Source organism: Saccopteryx bilineata, chromosome 5 (genome assembly GCF_036850765.1).
Source record: "Saccopteryx bilineata isolate mSacBil1 chromosome 5, mSacBil1_pri_phased_curated, whole genome shotgun sequence".
NCBI lineage: Eukaryota > Metazoa > Chordata > Mammalia > Chiroptera > Emballonuridae > Saccopteryx > Saccopteryx bilineata.
The window spans coordinates 195101632-195119795 of record NC_089494.1 but is presented as its reverse complement, the minus strand read 5'-3'; the positions used below and the strand labels follow the sequence as shown (position 1 = coordinate 195119795).

General features: G+C 38.9%; 1 protein-coding gene across 2 annotated transcripts; it reads left to right on the top strand.

Annotated features, from left to right (window-relative positions):
• Window positions 1-3386: 3386 nt before the first annotated feature.
• DMP1 (dentin matrix acidic phosphoprotein 1) lies at window positions 3387-17818 on the top strand. Of its 2 annotated transcripts, none has more exons than XM_066279880.1 (6): window positions 3387-3480; window positions 9413-9487; window positions 9972-10019; window positions 12197-12229; window positions 12402-12449; window positions 15454-17818. In XM_066279880.1, the coding sequence occupies exons 1-6, from the start codon at window positions 3472-3474 to the stop codon at window positions 16831-16833; spliced, it is 1593 nt and encodes a 530-aa protein (XP_066135977.1). In that variant the 5' UTR covers window positions 3387-3471; the 3' UTR covers window positions 16834-17818. The 2 variants fall into 2 exon arrangements, with proteins under 2 accessions (XP_066135977.1, XP_066135978.1); XM_066279881.1 differs by having other exon boundaries at window positions 3402-3480; window positions 9417-9487.
• Window positions 17819-18164: the final 346 nt, after the last annotated feature.

The window sequence follows — 18164 nt, the reverse complement described above, 5'->3', positions numbered from 1 at the left end:
GGAGCAATGCTCTGCCCATCTGGGGCCCTTGCTCCAGTGCAACCAGAGCCATTTTTTTGGCACCTGAGGTGGAGGCCATGGAGCCATTCTCAGCACCTGGGGCCAACTTGCTCCAATCCAGCCATGGCTACTGGAGGTGAAGAGAAGAGAGAGAGAGAGAGAGAGAGAGAGAGAGAGAGAGAGAAGAAGCAGATGGGTACTTCTCCTGTGTGCCCTGGCTGGAAATTGAACCTGGGACATCTACAGGCCGGCTGATGCTCTGCCGCTAAGCCCACTGGCCAGAGCCTGAAATTTTCTAATTTTTACTTATATTGGTTGTTTGTTTTTTTTCTCATCAATTGTGTCATTTTTTTAATGTCTTTTTAAAATATAAGGTTACATTTTTGGTATATTTTCAGCATACTTTCATCATCTATAAGATTGTTTTTCTGCTGTTACGGGGTTTAAGCTTTATAGGTTTTTTTGCGGCTTGTTTTATAAGTAATTGGTTTTCCTTAACTTTTGGAAGAAAGCATGGCTCAGGGTAGATTTTACATAGTTCCCTCATCTTTTGTTTCCATGTTGTATTTTTTTTGAAGATACTTCATTTCTAAGGTTTTCTGAATCCATTCCCCACTCACACAGTTACCTGTGCCTTCTCTATTGTACCTATTCTGTGCAATTTGTGTTTTACTCCCAGCAGTTTCTCTTCTACATGAGTCTGTCTTGGAAGGCAGCTCTGCTAGCTGTTTTGAGAATTTTTAGGTGCTAGACCTCCCCAGAGACTTTAGATTTCATTATGTGCCATTGGCATCTACCAGCAATAATTACTGACTATTTGTGAGTTCTCCCATTCTCATGTCCATCAGATGTCCTGCTGCTTCCCTCTGCCGTTCCTGCCTAGGGGATGTAGATCTTGTGACAGCTGGCAGTTTTTCCTCAGCCACTTTGTTTGGGGTTTGTGGATATAACCTGTCATGTAGTGTAGTAACCAGTCTTTGAAATGGCCTCAATATTTCTTCTGCTCCTTATACATTCATTCTGTTTCTCACATCAAAAGGTAGGGAGTATTTTTTCTTCTGAATTTGAGATGGTTTTGTGACTGATTTAACCAACAGAATGTGGAGAAAATGACATTTTGCGAAGCTCTTGAATCCCAGCCACCAGGTGAGAAAGCCGAGGGGCAAGGAGAGGCCATGTGAAGGACTGAAATGCTCAGAATAACAGCTTCATTGAGGTCCCAGATAATAATCATGTGAAAGTGTTACCTTGAATATTCTAGTCCAGTTGAGTCACCAGATTTGTAGCCCAGTTATTAGAGATAATAAAATGGTCATAGTCTTAAGATACAAAGCATAGGAGTGGTTATTAAGACAGTTTTAAATAACTAAAACATTTAGTTTGCTGTACATGTTGTCCACCATCTTCAGTTTTGTTATCTAGGTGCTTTATCTGTTTGTATAATATATTTGGGGATTTGGAGAGATTCTAAAACAATGTCCTGTTAGATCCTGCCAAAATCTTCCCAGAATCTGCTCTGATATAATATTATAAAGTTCTTCTAGGATAGACCTCAACCAAGACCTATGAAACCACCAAGAAGTATAATTCACAACCAGAACAGAACATAGGGAATTTCCAGCTTCCACATGTGACCTTTGTTTTTCTAATCAGCTCTAGAAGGAAATAAACTCCTCTCACCTCATTTTCTACCTCCTAATCTCTTGGCAGTTTAAACTGAGTAAGTTAAGAATACATATATTTGTATTAGTTTTCTGAATAAAGTTGAGAGTCCCAATTCTTTGGAACCAGGTTATAGGAGTATCAAATAAGATTTCCAACAATCATAAAACTTTCAAAAAAGTCAGACTTAGTCATGCAGGTACTGCAGGCAAGCTAATAATTTGGCTGGTTTTAAAGCCAATCAATTCAGTCATTCATAAAAGTATTTATTGAGTGCTCATGAAGACCCAAGGACTAGGTGTTAGGGCACTGGGTATATAATAGTAAACAAAGCAAACAGTCTTACTCTTGAGGAACTTAAATTCTAGTGACTTATATTCTTTAAATAGTTCTTCAGTGGTTGTTCTATTGCATCTTGAGCACGATCTTTCGGAACTGCTAACTTCCAGATCCCTACAACAAATATACTCCCTGCAGAGTCCAGACAAATATCATTTTATCCTTTTGACTACATTTTAAGTGATGACAAAAATTCCTTTGGAAATTTGTTTCTTTGGATGCTACCCAGCTAGTCTTTTCCTTAATCCAATTCTGATTTCAAAGAGTCACTAGAGTTAAAACCAAAATGTGGCAAACAGTTCAGGAGAATAATGAAGTATTTAGATTTAAATTACTTTTGGTTAAAAAAAGAAGAGTTATTTAGGGTGGTAGTTGAACATTTCCAGTCACCACAGAATTCTATAAGTGGATACTTTATTAGATTAGTAAAAATTCTGGCCCTGGCCGGTTGGCTCAGTGGTAGAGCATCGACCTGGCATGCAGAAGTCCTGGGTTCGACTCCCGGCCAGGGCACACAGGAGAAGCGCCCATCTGCTTCTCCACCCCTCCCCCTCTCCTTCCTCTCTGTCTCTCTTTTCCCCTCCCGCAGCCGAGGCTCCATTGGAGCAAAGATGGCCCGGGCGCTGGGGATGGTTCCTTGGCCTCTGCCCCAGGCGCTAGAGTGGCTCTGGTTGCGGCAGAGCGACGCCCCAGAGGAGCAGAGCATCGCCCCCTGGTGGGCAGAGCGTCGCCCCCTGGTGAGCGTGCCGGGTGGATCTGGGTTGGGCGCATGCGGGAGTCTGTCTGACTGTCTCTCCCCGTTTCCAGCTTCAGAAAAATACAAAAAAAAAAAAAAAATTCTGGAACATTGTGTATATATGGAGGAAGGGAGAGTAGGGGGAAAAGAGATGAGTGGTAGAGATGGTTAAAAAAAAGGAATGAATAAAAGCCTATATTTTCAACACTAACATTTTAGGCAAATCTAGTATTTTAGTAGATTCTTCTTGTACAACCTGGAAATGTACATTAACAGGAAACTTTCTACCCACCTTATTGACTCTCCTTTTCCCATCCTTGCACCTCCTGGGAGCTATCAGTGGGTGGAAGATATTGTCATTGTTTATAATGCTCATACGACTGCATGGATGTGAATGACATATATTTAGAAATCAAAATAAAGCTTTAGGAAGATCTTCAATTTAATGGAAGCTAGTCTAGTCATTTGGGAACCACAAGAGCTTTTTAGGGAAAATCTTCCTCTGCAAGCTGGAGGAAGTGTGGGTGTATTGGAGTCCTGGTGACACCTTGTGATGTCAGTCACCCCCAAGCCGGTGGCTTATTGGCTATGAAGAGTTGAAGCAGAGTTTAAATTCCTGCACCATCAGAGAAGTGTTCAGAACATCAACAGAAGAGTGGTTTTTTTGGGCATAGATTTCTTCTGTGAGAACTTCAGCCTGATTGTTGAGAGGTTTGGGGATACATCTTTGTGAAATGAAGATGGTAAGATATTTTCATGATTTACTTTTTTAAAATGACTTCTGCTGTGTTGTTTGAAAAATATTAAATAAGTGTACATGTTGAGAGGCATGCCTTATGGAAAAACGTGGGGAGAACTGAGCCTTCGGTGAAAATGATTCCCATTTTCATGCCTGTTGTTTATGCCACAGTAAATAGTGATACTAAAATAATGTGTCTGGTATGTAGAACCAGGTCTTTTTCTCAGTAGTACTTTAATTAGGTCTCTGCCTAGTACTTTTGAAAGGGAAAGTTTACAAAACAGGAGACAGATGAAAAGTCATTTTGAAGTTTAGCTTTAATTAACAAAACAAATAAAACTTTTTACATTTAGGTTTCAGGAATATGGTGAGGTTCATGGCATATATTATGAAAGAATCTAACCTAGATGGGCAAGACTCTCAAAATACGGTGTTTGAAATTAAAAGCAATTTAATGCTATTCATCTAGACAGCAACCAATAATGTTCATTTTGAACTAGTAATTGAAAGGAGACACTAAGACCACTGAAATAAACAAACAGTGTGAGAATTATAATGCTTTTGTATTATTTAGTTGGGTGTTCATGGTAACATGCTGCCTTGAATACAGTCAGAATTCAGTAAATGTTGAATACAATTCTCATATTATAACATTTTCTAGTGTGAAATACTCTTATCCATATGTATTTTTATTTACTGCATTTATTTCACTTAATCTGTACCAGAAGTGTCTGTCTTCCATGACAGAGAGTGGGAGCTGTGATCAGGCAATGCATTTTGTGTGACACAAAGAAGGTCCCACATAGCAGTATTTCTAGCACCTTTTTTTTTCAGAAGCTATAACCTCTGGTGAACCATACTTTCTATTTAACTGAGGGCCAAGTAGACTATCCTACTTTGATATGGTTGGTTACGACATGTAAACAAACAAACAGTTTTCTAAAGGGCATTATAGTCAGTCTACTAACCTACCCCTAAAGGGTGATGTGGACCAATGTGCCTCATGCCTAGTGGCCTTCCAAACCTATGTTTAATTTTAAGAACCTAGGAGTTCTTCAACTGTGGTTGAAGGCATATGATGTGGGATTGATTGTAACTGACCTCAAGACAATTACAATTGGAAAGACTGGACATTTTTATTGATTTATGGTTTGGTTCTCTGAATTCCTGATAAACTTAATCTCCTGGCCAAATTGCACTTGATTTTCAAAGAGTAATAATGAAACAAATTTTAGCTAATGAATGTTCTGGTTAGTCGGGTTCTGGGTAACTTTACTTTTGTAAGACCAGCGTATTATTGTTATTACACACTAATATACTCTTAGCAACTAGAACAGTGTCTGGTACATGGGGTGTTAGCCATAAATATTTGTTGACAGCCAATGAACAGATACATTGTTCATCGGTATTATTAAGGACAACTACACCAAACCCAAAATAAGTAAATTAAGCAAGATAAATGGAACCAATGATTTCTCAAGCTCTTATTTCCTTCTGTTAGCCTAGCTCTTCATTGAAAAGTACGGATCTTCAGTGAAAGAAGATATGTACTTTATAAGTGAATATTAACTTTGAGGAAATTCCAGAACAAGTTTTCTTACTTGAGAGCACATAAAAGTTCAGGCTACAGTTGAGAATAGCCAGAGAGAGAAGGAACTGCACTGGCCTTTTCCAGATCCTAAATATTTTGGACCTTTGCAGTTCTGGGCAAATAATTCATAAAAGATGAAAATCTCTAATTCATACACTGCCTTCCAAACAGGTGAAACTCAAACTGAGGTTGTTGATTTCCTTTTGCTCCATGCTCTGTGGTAGAATGCCAGGATGTACAATGCAGAAATGACATGTACCCATCACTGAAGAAGAACTTGAAGTTCTGGATTCATATCCTTCAGGCTTTTAACTATTTTGCTAATTTGTTACTCAGACTAGGACTACTGAATGTCTGGGTCTATCTTTTTTAGGATGGTAGCTAAAAAACTTATAAAATTTTAGAGATCTCATTTGAATACATGTCATAAAAGAGTAATTATTTTATCAAAAATATTAATTAAAAATCTAAATAGGTTTTAAGATCTGAATTTCTTTAATGCTTGATAGCAGACAATACTCTTTGGGAGGCAGTGTCAGCTCTGCCAGGAACCCAGGGTGTATTTTATTCTAGTTTATATAGGGAATAATTGGGAAATTATTACTTTAGGTCAGGCTGTTAAATGGTATGTCTAAAAGCATCAGCATGTTAGTGCATCTTTCTTATGTTTCACAATATGCCATTCCTAAGAAGCTTGAATACTGGAAGCATATACTCCCTTTATAAATGAACAAAAAACAAACAAACAAAAAAACCTCAGAATTCATTACATCTCCTTGTTTTTTTATTTGGATAAGATAGAAGCAAAGAAAAGAAAAATACAAGAGGAGAACTCAATATTTGTTGGCTTTTTATCAAAGCTGGAATATTTGCTAGTTTTCAGAGCTTTCGGAGGTTATTGCCCTATTCAAATTTCACTTTGAAAATTCAAATGATGAGTGTTCTACTTTTTGTTTGACCTGTGAAGCCAAAACCATTGGCATGCAGTTATTTTCAGAGTATCATATTTGGGGGAAACTTTCCTTCCCTTAAGAAAAAGAAACTTAAGAACTTAAAATAAAATGTTTTGATTGTGAAAACCAAAGGGAAGTGTAGAGGAGGTAAACTTTACCCTCTGGGCCTAAGAATGAAACTGACCTAAGACAGATTAAGAAGGAAAAAAAACATATTATACCTTTTAGAAAAACAAACAAACAAACAAACAAACATTTGTGAAGAATTGACAAGACAAGGGTTTGGGCTATGGGCAGGGAATTGTGTAGATGTAACTGGAAAGCTAAGGGTTAGCACTGAACAAGTCTTGTTTAGACGTTGTCCCTCAGCCTTGATTCTCATCTCCGGTGTTAAGAATGCCTTCTTTCCTTGTGGCACAGAGAAGACACCTTCCACATGGGTGTTTTATCTCCTGTTCTCAAGAAGAAAAAGGAGGACCAGCATGCCCTTCTTGCATCTGCTGTTTCTCAAGTGCCATCAGCTTAAAATTATTTCTATGTCAAAGAGGCATATTTTATAAAGAGATACTCTGGTTTCTCACAGAAGTAGTATCTTGAAGAATTAGGCTTGTATTGGATGCAGTTGAGCATTTTCATATGTTTTCTCTGTTGATATTAGGCAAAGAATTTTTTAAAAAAAGAAATAACATCAAAATACACAAACTAAGATGAACTATATACTGAATTAAAATAAAGAAAATAACACATACCAAGAACGGCAATGTTGAAGAGGAACAGTGCTCATGGTATAAAATGAGAGGCTCTGATGGACTTATTTGAGCTGTATGGGAGCAGAATGAGGAGCATGCTCAGCCTCCTTATCTTAGGGTTTCTATTGTCTTCTTGAATAAATTTACAAATAAGATTAAATGACTTCTCAAGCCCAATGGTTCAGACATTTTTGAGCAATGTACACTTATTTCTCAGATCAAGGGTTAAAATCACTTAGGCTAGCTTAAAAACAAACCTCATGCTGTTCCCACCCACAGTGAACTGATTTATTACTCAGCTGTGGGATTTGTGCATTGATATGTTTTTAAATCTTCCCAGATGAAACTAATAAGCAGGCAGGGTCAAGAATCTCTGGTTTAGATCTTTTGTCACTAGTATGGTATATTTTTAACATCTATAAAAACAAATCAACAATAGTGAAGTGTGGAATAAACGTGTAGAATTTTTCACAAAATATGTGGAAGTCCATCTGGCCAGTCTGTATAGGCAGCTGCAGGGCTTACTAGTGCAGATAAAATTACTTTCCTTTTTTTAAATTTTTTTTAAGAGAAGGGGATATAGTGAGACAGACTCCTGCAAGCCCCCTGACTGAGATCCACCTGACAATCCCCATCTAGGACTGATGCTAAATCAACCGAGCTGTTTTTAGCACCTGAAGCTGACACTCGGACCAACCAAGCTATCCTCAGTGCCTGAGGCCCGATGCTTGAACCAATGGAGCCACTGCCTATGGGAGAGAAAGAGAGAAGGAGAGAGGGAGGGTGAGAGAAGCAGATGATCATTTCTCATATGTGCCTTTGACCAGGAATTGAACCTGGGATATCCATAAGCAAATTATTAATTTTTAAAAATCATTTCAATAACACTTTACATTAGCATCTAGTACATTTATTTTTAGATACAGAAAAAATGTTTTCCCAGTTACCAGTTCCTGAAGTGTGAAATGAAGCCATCCTCCAGGAAAATGCAGTTTGGGCTTGTTTCTCCAAGCTTGATTCACAAGTACATCTAAACCTCTAATCCTCCCAAGAGCCTTCAGTACTGTGAATGACACCTAAAAGAATTTAGCATAATCAGGTAGAATGTATGACTAAATGTAGCACAGTAGATATTAAGAGCTTTCTGGAACTCTAATATTAAGCTGCCATAGTACATTTATTGCAGGTTAAGAAAAGAAATGCAAAACCAATCTATTCTGTCTCGACATTATTGTGAGGTTATGTATGTAACAGAGAAGCCTGTGTGTGTATGTGCGTGTGTGTGTATATATATGTATATATGTGTATGTATGTATGTATGTATGTATGTACAAGTGCCTACCAGCTCTCAATGGTATTCATAAATAGAGATTTTTAGAGAAATATATTTGTTAAGTTGCTCTGCCATAAAAAGTTGTATAATTACTATGAAAGTAAACAGTCAGAAATTTCTCTATTCTTTTTTCTTTATTTTTTACTCCATTTATCATATTTTATGTGTTAGAGAAGAAGTGTTTATAGATATCCTCATTGAAAAGTTTTCAATTTTTCTCTTAGGAGTAAGGTTTATTTTAAACAGCATTATTGAGAAATAATTCACACATATACTTTACCTGTTTGATGTGTACAATTTAGATTTTTTAGTATATTCACAGAGTGGTGCAACCTTCACTGAAATCAGTTTTAGAACATTTTCATCACCTCCAAAATTTACTCCTTAGCTGTTTTTTTTCTTTTTTTTTTTTTTTTGTGGCAGAGACAGAGAGAGTCAGAGAGACGGACAGATAGGGACAGACAGACAGGAAGGGAGAGATAAGAAACATCAATTCTTCGTTACGGCTCCTTAGTTGTTCATTGATTGATTTCTCATATGTGCCTTGTCTGGGTGGCTACAGCAGACCGAGTGACCCCTTGCTTAAGCCATCGACCTTGGGCTGAAGCTGGTGAGCCTTGCTCAAACCAGATGAGCCCACGCTCAAGCTGCCGACCTCTGGGTCTCGAACCTGGGTCCTCCACATCCCAGTCCGACGCTCTATCCAATGTGCCACCGCCTGGTCAGGCTCCTTAGCTGTTACACCCAACTTCCTAGCTCCTCCAGGCCTGGGAAATCACTTATTTACTTTATCTATACATTTGTCTACTTTAGACATCTCATATGAATGGAATTATAAAATATGGGGTCTTTGGTGTGGCTTTTTTCACTCAATATAATGTTTTCAAGGTTCCTCTACTTTGTAGTAGGTATTATTAATTCATTCCATTTATTTATTTATTTTTAAGAACTGAAAAGAATTTTGTTTATTTATTTTAGTGAGGAGAGAGAAAGAGAGAAAGAGAGAAGGGCGGGGGGAGCAGGGAGCATCAACTCCTATATGTGCCTTGACCAGGCAAGCTCAGGGTTTCAAACTGGAGACCTCAGTGTTTCAGGTTGAAGTTTTATCCACTGTGCTACCACACGTCAGGCACTTCATTTCTCTTAATGGCTGAATAATATTCTGTTGCATGGATAGGGTACATATTATTTATTCATTTATTAATTGATGAACACTTGGATGAGTTGTTTTTTAAATAGAAAGAAACTGATAAAAGTTGAAGTCCTGTATATTTTTTATCATGGAGAAAAACATCTGTTCTTCATCACAGGTAGAAGTGTCACACCCGGCTATGAAGACCAGCATCCTGCTTATGTTCCTCTGGGGGTTGTCCTGTGCTCTTCCAGTAAGTATCAGGATAGGGATATATGGGGGGAAAACACCTTTTATACCTAAGAATTCCCAGTTTTCATTGGCTATGAGCTGAGGTGGCTGTGTATGTTCTAGTCAGATGAAAACAGTTTCTTAGGAAGCTGTTTTCTTTAAAACATCATCTGAGTTATTCCTTATTCTGTTCAATTGCAATTCCTATAGCTAGGAGTCTTATTTTTCCTCCTCAAAAGCAATGGTTCTCAAAGTGTTATCCCCAGATCAGCAGCATCAGAATCAACTACAACTTTGTTAGAAATGTAAATTTTTGGGTTCTACCTACGACTTACTGAACCAGACTCTCTAGGGATGGGGCACAGTAACCTATGTCTTAACAGGCCTCCAACTGATTTTGATGCTTGCTGAAATTTGATGACCCACTGCTCCTAATTAACTAGAGTATTAATAACTGCTGCCTTGGAAATTGCTCTATGGGCTGACCATGTGTACTAAATTTCTAGGTGGCCAGGTATCAAAATACTGAATCCAAGAGCTCTGAAGAATGGAAGGTGAGTAAAAATAAAATTCTATTGAAATATTTTAATTTTAGTATATGATTAGTATAACCAACTTATCTCCACTGCAAATGTTAAAACTGCTAATGATTTAACAAACACATTAGTAACTTAAGACATAGGTAGTAAGAGTTCTAATTTCTAGTTCATATAAAGGAATTTAGTTCATATAAACCTCAGTTCCAACTTAATAGTATACTTTGGTGAGGAAGCATTTTCTCCTTTGTCTTTAGTTTCATAATGAATGAGTGTAGTAGTGCAGTTGGATAGATGACAATGAACTAAGAATGCCTTTGGAGGATTAGAACTAAAAATATGCTTTACCAGATGTCTGGATAGGCAGCAAGTCAAGTCCTGGAAGAAGAGAAAAGGAAGAATGAGAGTATACTGAGTTTTTGGAATGATAGCTAATGTGAGTTGAGTGTGGACTCTGACTCTGAGTAACCTGACAGTTATTCTCAATGACTCAGGAATCATTGCCAGACATGATTCTGTGTGGTTTATATGTATTAACCTTCTCAATCTTCACAACACCCCAATAAACTCGGTGTTGTATTTTATTCTCATTTTATAAATGGGAAACCTAAAATGTAGAGAGTAACCTAGTCTATCTGGGTTATATAGCTAATAAATGTTAGAGCCAGACTTAAAACCCTGTCACTCTGGCTTCAAAATCCACCTTCTTTACTAGGGTGTTCTATCCTTCACAAGAAGGTACCAGGCCGGGGAAGTCAGTAGGTTCACAAGATTAGAACTACAAGTAAGGATTCGAATCTTATACTAAGTAACAGCATTTTGTTCATTACCTTGTTTCCTACTGCATGTGATATAACTTGAGCGCAATGCTATTAGTGCTAGGAAGGTCATGTCAGAGTCCTGAGATGGGGTCCTGACCCTGGCCGAGACTGGGAAGGACCTCAGAGATGTCCTAGGCTAGTTTATTTAAAGCAGCCACTGTAGATCCTTTCACTCATTCAACCAGAGACTCTAAGAGTGCCACCAACATGCTGTGTTCTCAAGCCTAGCCTTGGCATGAGAAAAATACCATTGTCTCACTCCCTTTCACCCCTTAATTCCAAATCATAACTGATTGGAGTCTGTTATTGTGCCTACTTGCCGTGTCACAGGGCAAAGATTTAAAGTGGAGATATCTGAAGAGACTCCAGCCTAGCATTGCTGAGAGGCTTGTTGGAAACCTGTTGATAGCAGCTCCTCCCTGCTCTACTTTGCCCTTTGGGTCTTCACACCCATCTCTCAGCAGCTTTGAGCCACATGCGACTTGAGGATTTTGCCTTGCTTAAGGGGACGGAGGGGATAGATGGAGAAAGGGCACTAGAGGTGGCTCAAGCATTTTTTAAAGTGGATGTTCCCAAAATGGATCATTAGTTTATATTATGTTGAATAGTTCTCAATATGCTTCCATAGGCATCAGCTGATTTCATTCTCACAGAAACCACTGTGGAGTAACCACAGTGGTCACTAATATTCTTAATTTATGAATAAGAACCTAACATCAGACAGGTGAAATGAATTGTCCAAATTTACATAGAGTGACCAACCAGATGTCCCCAAACTACGGCCCGCGGGCTGCAATGCGGCCCCCTGAGGCCATTTATCCAGCCCCCACTGCACTTCTGGAAGGGGCACCTCTTTCATTGGTGGTCAGTGAGAGGACCACTGTATTTGGCAGCCCTCCAATGGTCTGAGGGACAGTGAACTGGTCCCCTGTGTAAAAAGTTTGGAGACCCCTGGAGGGGTTTCCGGGGACACATGAATTTCAGTGCTAACACTGAGACATTGGTTTTCAGGGCTAAAACCAAAACTGAGAAGCTAATTGAGACTTCATTCTGAGTTCCCATGCTGTTTTTCCTATCTTAAGCTTCCACTAGGTTGTATGGATATTCAGTTTCAAAGAAAGTAAATTTTTCTCTAAGTAAAGTATCAGAAATACAGAAATCTTCCAGGTCTTTTATATCATAAGATTTTTTTAAGGTCTCTACTCATCTCACATTCATTTTTTGGCTACTTCATTATATAATGTCATTGTTATTCATGTAAATTCAAAATACATGTCAAGAAACTAAAAAAAAATCACTGAAAATGATTTTAAATATTTGCATTGACATGATTCATCTAATGAAGGATAATTTATTTTTCTTCTTTTTTTACAGAGTCATTTGGCTCAGACACAAACACCACCTTTGGTAACTATCTCATTTATTTATTGTCATAAACATCTCATAAAGTAACTTTAACATTCTTCTCATTGCCTTAAGCTCTTCAAAAAGTAGTAAATCCAAATGACAAACAAGTGATGTGTATAGCATTTTTCCTTTCCTCAGGAGTTACTAAACAGCATCTTTTTTTTCTTTTTAGGAGAGCAGTGAGTCATCAGAGGAAAGCAAAGTTAGCTCAGAGGAGCAGGTAATTAAACAGCCCTTTCTTAACTTTTCAGACTATTTAGGAATTGAAGGAAATGATGTTAGATTAAATTACCTGGCAACTGTTCTAACTATAACATTTTCTAACCACTGATTATGCTGACTAAAAAGTCCCAAAAAATAAGGAGGGAAAAATGAGTGGGAGAATTCAGATGTGGACATGCTGTTCATTCCATATTTGTCACTGGGGCCAGATTATAGACATTGTGACCCTAAATGTCCTTCTAGTTGAAAAGAATACACACACATACACACACACACACACACACACACACACACACACACACACTGGTCATAGACTATGTTAGACAAGCAATAGTTCACTCTTCAATGTAAAATGTTGCTTTTACAATTAGAACAGTTCAGATCAGGCTGAGAAAAGTGTTCTGGCTAACATGACCTGAAGTGCCTGCCGGGTCTGGAAACCTCCTCCGTGTCATGGATCCTGTTGAGGAAAGAACAGGAGGACCCTGAGGAAACGTTAATGAAGCAGTGGCTTTTGTAATGACTTTCTCTTTAAAATTGTCTCATCTGTGATCCTGGAACTGAGAAAAACTGACTTAGCTATATCCCTTTAATAAAAAATTGTCTTCTCTTTGTACTCTTCCTCCTCCTCCTTCTAATCTTCCTCCTTCATTTCTCTAAGACAAAATGTTATTACTTTTTAAGCTGTTCTATCATTTTTGACCAAACTGACTCTGTGGGGATGCAGAGATTCTGGGAACCAGGTTTTCTTCTGAAGTTTTGACCCATGTTGTATTTGATACTTGATCACAGTTAGAAGTTAAATTATTAAGCTTTGTAGCACTCTTTACTGAAGGTTCATCAGAGGAACATTCTAAAAATTTATAAGCACAGAACTGGAAAAATGTCCTTTCTGGGGATGCAGGGATTTGTAACCTCTATGTTCTCTGAGCTCAAGTGAGGGTAACAGTGTCTACCTGAGAAGGGTGCCATATATGCCTATTGAGGTACAGAAGCTGAAGACACTCAGTTCCAGCATATCAACGTCAACTAGCAATGGAAAGAAAGCTCAGCATTTTTTATTCCCCATTGGAAACTCAGACATTGATCACTAGGAACACATGGAAAAAGAAAAAGAATCGTCAAGAATTCTCTCTTGTAACCCATGAGAAAGAGAGCAGATGTTTCCAGAGCACAATAATGACAACTCACTAGCCTTCCTTATTGTGTGTAGAGCATCCCACTGTTTTACTTATGGGGATAATCTGTCTGAGTTCACAGAACAAAGCTGCCTTGGAAGTCACACTGGGTGCAGTCTTCTAGCTGAGCTTTTTGTGGGCAACTCTCCTGGGCAAATAAGGTATAAACATGGTTTGGTTGAGATATATACCTTGTTGTGATATTTTGCTTTCATGTTAGCTAAAGTTTTTATCCTCCTAACCTGATACACCCCCCAACTGATTACAAAAAAAATATTTGGGTCATTTTAATATCATTTGTATTTTTATTTATTTATTTATTTTTAATCACTGATCTTTTTAAAAATCTGGTTTAAACCAAAGAATTTGATGAGTGTGAATTATAAACCAGCTCTTTAATTTACAAAATGTTCTCTGAAAGTTTTTTTTTTATTTCATTCAGAAAATTAAATTTAACAGGGTGACATTGATCCATGAGTACATAGGTTTCAGGTAAATGTTTCTATAGCATTAGAACTATTGATTATGTTGTGTACCCATTACCCAAGGTCAAATCATTTTCTCTCGCTTTATATTTGTCCATCTTTATACCTTTCCTCTACCCTATCCCTCACATCCCCCTCCCCCATGGTAACCACTTTACTTTTTTTTTTTTTTTTTTTTGTATTTTTCTGAAGCTGGAAATGGGGAGAGACAGTCAGACAGACTCTCGCATGCACCCAACCGGGATCCACCTGGCACGCCCACCAGGGGGTGACGCTCTGCCCACCAGGGGGTGATGCTCTGCCCCTCCGGGGTGTCGCTTTGTTGCGACCAGAGCCACTCTAGTGCCTGGGGCAGAGGCCAAGGAGCCATCCCCAGTGCCCGGGCCATCTTTGCTCCAGTGGAGCCTTGGCTGCGGGAGGGGAAGAGAGAGACAGAGAGGAAGGAGAGGGGGAGGGGTGGAGAAGCAGATGGGTGCTTCTCCTGTGTGCCCTGGCCTGGAATTGAACCCGGGACTTCTTCACGCCAGGCCGATGCTCTACCACTGAGCCAACTGGCTAGGGCACCACTTTACTTTTATCTATGTCCAAGAGTCTGTTTTATATTCCACCTATGTATGAAATCATACAGTTCTTGACTTTTTCTGATTTACTCATTTCACTCATTGTAATGTTCTCAGGGTCCACCCATGTTGTTGTAAATGGCACTATCTCATCATATCTTATGGCTGAGTAGTATTCCATTGTATTGGATATATATGTACCACATCTTCTTTATCCAGTGCTCTATCGAGGGACACTTTGGTAGTTCTGTGTCTTGGCCACTGTGAATAATGCTGCAATGAGGGTGCATGTGTCTTTATGTACCAATGTTTTGGAGTTTTGGGGGTATATACCCAGTAGAAGGATTGCTGGGTTATAGAGTAGTTCTATTCTTAATTTTTTGAGGAACACCATACTTTCTTCCATTAATGGTTGTACTAATTTGCATTCCCACCAGCAGTGAATGAGGGTTCCTGTTCCTCCACAGCCTCTCTAACAGTTTTTTTAAAGGAATTATATTTACAATATGATTTGAGTTTCATAAACGTGGTTCAACAAATCTTTTTGAGAATTTTTTGCAGCATGAGTGAATTGTATTTGTATGAAATGGAATGACTTGAGTTTCAACTCCCCTTTTTTCTCTTTTAACCTCTGATGTTATTGAGCAGTAGAATTGACCATGGTTTATATGAGGGACATAGGAAGAAGAAATCAGAAAATCTAAATGGATACTATATAACACACACCCTCTATACCACCTCCTGAAGTACTGACCATGTCTGTTAACCTCAAACTCCAGGTAAATGAAGACCCCAGTGACAGTGCTGAATCAGAGGAAGTCCTGGGCTTTGATGATCATCAGTATGTTCATAGACCAGCTGGTGGCCTCTCTAGGAATGGAGGAAAAGAAGGAGATGATAAAGATGATGATGAAGATGATAGTGGAGATGACACCTTTGGTGATGATGAAAATGTCCCAGAACCTGAAGAGGGACAAGGAGGAAACTCCAGACTCAGAAGTGATGAAGACTCAGCTGACACCACAGAATCCAGGGAAGATAGTGCCTCTCCAGAGGAAAACAGCACCCAAGATACCAGCAGTGAGAGCAGGGACCTTGGCAATGAGGATGAGGTGAACAGCAGGCCTGAGAGAGGGGACCCCACTCAAGAGAGTGAGAGCGAGGAGCACTGGATGGGAGGTGGCAGTGACGGAGATAGTAGCCATGGGGATGGCTCTGAGTTTGATGATGAAGGAATGCAGAGTGATGATCCAGACACCATCAGGAGTGAGAGAAGCCACTCCAGAATGAACAGCGCCAGTGTCATATCAAAAGAATCAAAAGGGGACAGTAACGAGCAAGCAAGCATTGAGGATTCAGGTGAGAGCCAGTCAGTGGAGAATCCCAGTAGGAAATTTTTCAGAAAGTCTCGCATTTCTGTGGAAGACAACACTGGTGACCTTGGCAATAGCAACACAATGGAAGAAGTCAAGAGTGACTCCACAGAAAATGCCAACTCCAAGGAGGCTGGCCTCAGCCAATCTAGGGAAAACAGCAGGAGTGAATCTCAAGAAGATACCGAGGAGAATCAGTCCCAGGAAGATAGTCAAAATGTATTAGACCCCAGTAGTGAGTCTAATCAAGAGGTTGACCTGCCATCTCAAGAAACCAGTAGTGAATCTCAGGAAGATGTAGTGAGTATAACCAGGGGTGACAACCCAGATAATACCTCCAGTCACTCAGAAGAAGGTCAGGAAGATAGTGACTCCAGTGAAGAGGACAACTTGAGTATACCCTTCAGTTCAGAAAGCAAATCCAGAGAGGAGCAAGCTGACAGTGAATCCTATGAGAGCCTGCAATACTCAGAGGAAAGCTCAGAGTCCACTGAGGACAAGACTAGCTCTAGCCAGGAGGGCCTCCAGTCCGACAGTGCCTCTGCAGAGAGCCAGAGCGAGGAGAGCCAGTCTGAGCAGGAGAGCCAGTCTGAGGAGGATCATGACAGTGATTCTCAGGACAGCAGCAAATCACAAGAGAGCAACTCCACTGAGAGCAAGTCAAGCAGTGAAGAAGATGGCCTGTTAAAAAACACCGAGGTAGAAAGCAGAAAATTAACACTTGATGCTTACCACAATAAACCCATTGGGGATCAAGACGACAATGACTGCCAAGATGGCTATTAGCGTCAGCTTTTCTTAAGAAGTGGTTCTCAGGTAAAGGAGTCTTGGAGGTTGGAGGGTAGGGAACGAATTATAACTGTAATTTACTGATGTTTTTATCAGAAGGCCATTTCCATTTTATCTGGAGGCCATTTCTTTCTGAAAGGAGATGCTGGACATTATATTTGTTTCCAGTGTGTCACGAACCATACAGGTTAAAGTAATGTGGAATGACACCAGAACACACTCAGTGAAACTGGAAGCCAGGAAAGATGTGCATTACAGCTTCACAGCTGAAATAGTTCCTCACTCATGAACGCAACAAACAGTTATTGAAACTCTATGATGTACCAGGCACTGTGCTAGGTGCTAGGGATACAAAGAAGCTTAAGGCTTCTTTTTGCTCCTGAGGAGCTCACAGAGGGATACATAAAGCTAAAAAGCTAAAGGGGAATACATATGAAGGCAACAAAAATTATTGCAATCCCATGTGGTGAGTGCTGTAACAGGTATGAACAAAATATATGAGAGCAGAGCAGAGGGCAAGCAACTTTGTCCTGGAGAATCAGCAAAAGGAGGGCTGCCTAGCAGAGGAGACACTGGAGTCAGACTGTTTCATAGGATTTTTTCATTGATGATGAGAGAATTGCATTTGTTCTTGAAATAAGCAATAGGAAATCCTATATAATTGGATGTTTAGTTTGTGAAAGCACTTTGAACTAGTGTGAGATGTTTGGATAAACAAAACATTTTTCTCAACCATTTTATCATTTTGGACATTTTTGGTGGAACGCCCTTGAACATCACCTCATTGACTACTGGTGATGTGGAATGGATGGGGAGAGCAGGAGAGGAAGATTCCTCTTCAAACAGATTCCTTTTAGCTTATTTTCTCCTAAAATCAGTCTATGTTCAATGCTAGAAAGACTGTCTGAGTCCTTTACATATGTTGCACATAAAAAATTGTATGTATAGAATTCAATTGATTTTTGTCAAATACACTTTGAAATGTTACCTCAACATAAAATATTTGTTTTGTAATAAAGACAATAATATTCTAAAAGCGTGTGCTTATTTTTTATAGTGATATTATTAGGAGATATTTTATTAAACAACTCTTCCTTTAAAACATCACAAAATACTTTAATTAGTTTTCTTCCATTAAACTGAAATTTTTTCTTGAATTATTTTTTAAATTAAATTTTATTTATAATTCAGATAGAATTTTGATAAAATTATACATCGCTTATGATATGTCACTGATTATAACTTTTAGATAAAGAAAAAAAGAAAACAAATTCCCAACGTTTTTATGAGGCCGCACCAAACGGTCATGATATTTGAGTTTAACATTA